At 35.2% G+C, this 2,536-nt stretch overlaps 1 protein-coding gene across 2 annotated transcripts in view; it reads left to right on the forward strand.

The window, feature by feature from the left end:
• Nucleotides 1-2,185, forward strand: part of LOC106470789 (3-phosphoinositide-dependent protein kinase 1-like) — a 50,241-nt gene extending 48,056 nt beyond the window's left edge. The window contains exon 14 of one of the 2 annotated variants that reach the window (XM_013931355.2): nucleotides 1,576-2,016. In XM_013931355.2, the coding sequence (XP_013786809.1) occupies nucleotides 1,576-1,674 (99 nt within the window). In that variant the 3' untranslated portion in view covers nucleotides 1,675-2,016. Of the gene's footprint in view, nucleotides 1-1,575 lie in introns of both variants that reach the window. The other variant, XM_022399428.1, reaches the window with a different exon arrangement.
• Nucleotides 2,186-2,536: the final 351 nt, after the last annotated feature.

Consider the following 2,536-nt stretch of genomic DNA (forward strand, 5'->3'; position numbering starts at 1 on the left):
TTGTTCATTTTTCTTTATGTAACGCACAGTGCTCTCATTCACTCCGTAATGGCGTCCTACAGCAGCATAACCTTTTCCTTCCTTTATCATATCAAGCAGTTGTACCTTCTCATGCAGGGTCATAACCTTTTTCTGGCACTCAGGTTCCTTGCCAGAAGCTGGAGGTGTAGGGTGTTTGAATGGCATTGTAGGGTGTAAATAATATTGTAAAAATAAACACTTGAATTTACAGCCCAAACAACCACGTTGAAAACTCATGCGCGAATGAGAGAGAAACAGCTGATCAGCAGCACGCGTATGCAGCCAATCAGCAAGAAGGAGAAACTAAAGCTGTCAGCCATTGGCTAAATTCAAACCTATTTCCTAGCCTCCTCGGGACTGAGCGTGTGCGTGTGTAGTGCGTTACCGGCTGTGCTTTGCCGTTTGCGTTATGGGGGAAGCTGAGGCAGTCAGCCAATAGAGCCCAGCCCATTGTTCGATGAAGACGTCAATCGATAAAAACTGCTCGAGAGAGTAAATACAGACATACCCTCGAAAAGCGCTTTTAGTTTCTGTGACCTACAAAAACCCAGTTTACTGAGCATTCGTTTTTATGACGTTATGACGCTAGCCCGGTATACAGGCATACGATGCGATAGGGTTAAGAGCCTAACCCGCGAATGGGGAACCGCGAACAGGTGAGGGTATACTGTACACCAATGTTTCTGTCAGTACTAATGTTATATCCTGTACCATTAACCTAAAAGATGCAATCACAGAAATATCTGTCCACTAGCTGAAGTACAGATGCCTTATTGAGCAGGTAGTGCCCTCTGAGAACTTTTTCCAGTGACCATGTATTCTTGTTCCCATGGTTTCAATGGTATATCCACGAAGAACTATTTCTGTGTGGCAAACAGTATTAATTTTATTGATCTGGACACATCAAAAAACTTTACAAGAACTCTCTACAATGGGTGAATCATATGATATAGTGTTACTCATTGAATTTATCATTTGATAACTATCTTTAAGGTTAATTTTTAGTACAAGTTCTATAAAAATATCAACATTAATCCGTTAAACACAAAACACCAGCTCTATTTTGAAACATTTTTATTTTTGAACAAAATTATAGGCTTATACAGGATTTCTAATGCTGCATTGATACACTACTTCTAATTGTATATAAATGGAATTACCGATATTTAACTTTGGTCAAATTTCATGGTTATGGTTTGAAATATGCTTAACTTGCCAGTGGCATTGTGGATTGAAAACAACTCGGATATAGTTAGATTGAAAATTTTATCTGAACTAGAGCTACTGACTAAAGTTAGAACAAAATATGAGCCTGTCTTATCATAACTATAAATAAATAAAAATATGTAATACTTTTGATAACACTGACATATAAATGAAAATTTAAAGTTTGTGGTAAGATGAACTTTCAGGAAGTCATTCGCTGCTGCTCAGTTTTTTCATCAAAGTCTGAAACTTGAGAAAAAATCTTGTCATTCAGAGCTCAAGTTTAGTTTTTTATGTATGTGTATATTTCCTGAGACATTTAATATTGAAGCTTTTTGCTTATTCTAGCCTAACAGAACATATTACCTAGAAGATCCTGAAGGCTATGCTCTGGAGTGGTGTCGGGTTATTGATGAAGTACGGTGGGCAACCTATAAGGTTCAATAGTGCTAATATTGCATCTTCCTATTTGTGTAAATGTACATAGCAGGATGAGATAGTGTGATAATTCATCACATTGGAAAATTAATCTATTTGTTGCAAGACAGTTCCCAACTTACTTGAGTTTTTGATTTATATATTTGTGTGTTTGTATTGCTGTGGATACATAAAAATATCATTAGGTCAAACAGACGAAACCTTTAGATGTAGAAAGGTGTCCGCAGACAATGAACTTCTGAAAATCAGATTATCATGATAATTTGTTTTAAATACTTAGTGTGTTCTTCCTCAACTATTAACTACTTCTTAATCTAGAGAAACTGAAAAGGGTATTGTAATGAATGAATTGTAAAACATAACCAGCTTTGATTAAGAATGCATTTCAAATGTATGTAGACTAAATAGTTTGTATTAGGTATGATACTTAGAACAACCTTAAAACAGCACATATCCTTCACTAGAAGTAGTTTGTTGTACATTCCAGACTTCAAATAAACACCTTTCACTACAAAAAAAAGTCGTTCTTCTCTGCTCAGTTATTTACAATGTATCTGACTAATGCTCATACATACAAGTTTGAAAGATTTTCTAATTACTTGTTTGTACGTGAGTAACATTTGTATGACTGTGTTTGAGAATTATGTCAGTGTTTTATATTTTTAGGAATGGTTTCAAATTTTAATAAAAGGGTAAAAGATAAAAATTATGCTGTCAAACATGGCTTTAAACAGAGGTCAAGTGAGAGTTCTTAAAAATGCATACCATGTATGCATGGGTACCCAAAAACTGCATGCATAATAAATGGTTATGTGTACACAGAGAAAGATATACAGAAATCTTTTACATACCTGTATTTATTTAGACTATA

Source organism: Limulus polyphemus, unplaced genomic scaffold (genome assembly GCF_000517525.1).
Source record: "Limulus polyphemus unplaced genomic scaffold, Limulus_polyphemus-2.1.2 Scaffold4217, whole genome shotgun sequence".
NCBI lineage: Eukaryota > Metazoa > Arthropoda > Merostomata > Xiphosura > Limulidae > Limulus > Limulus polyphemus.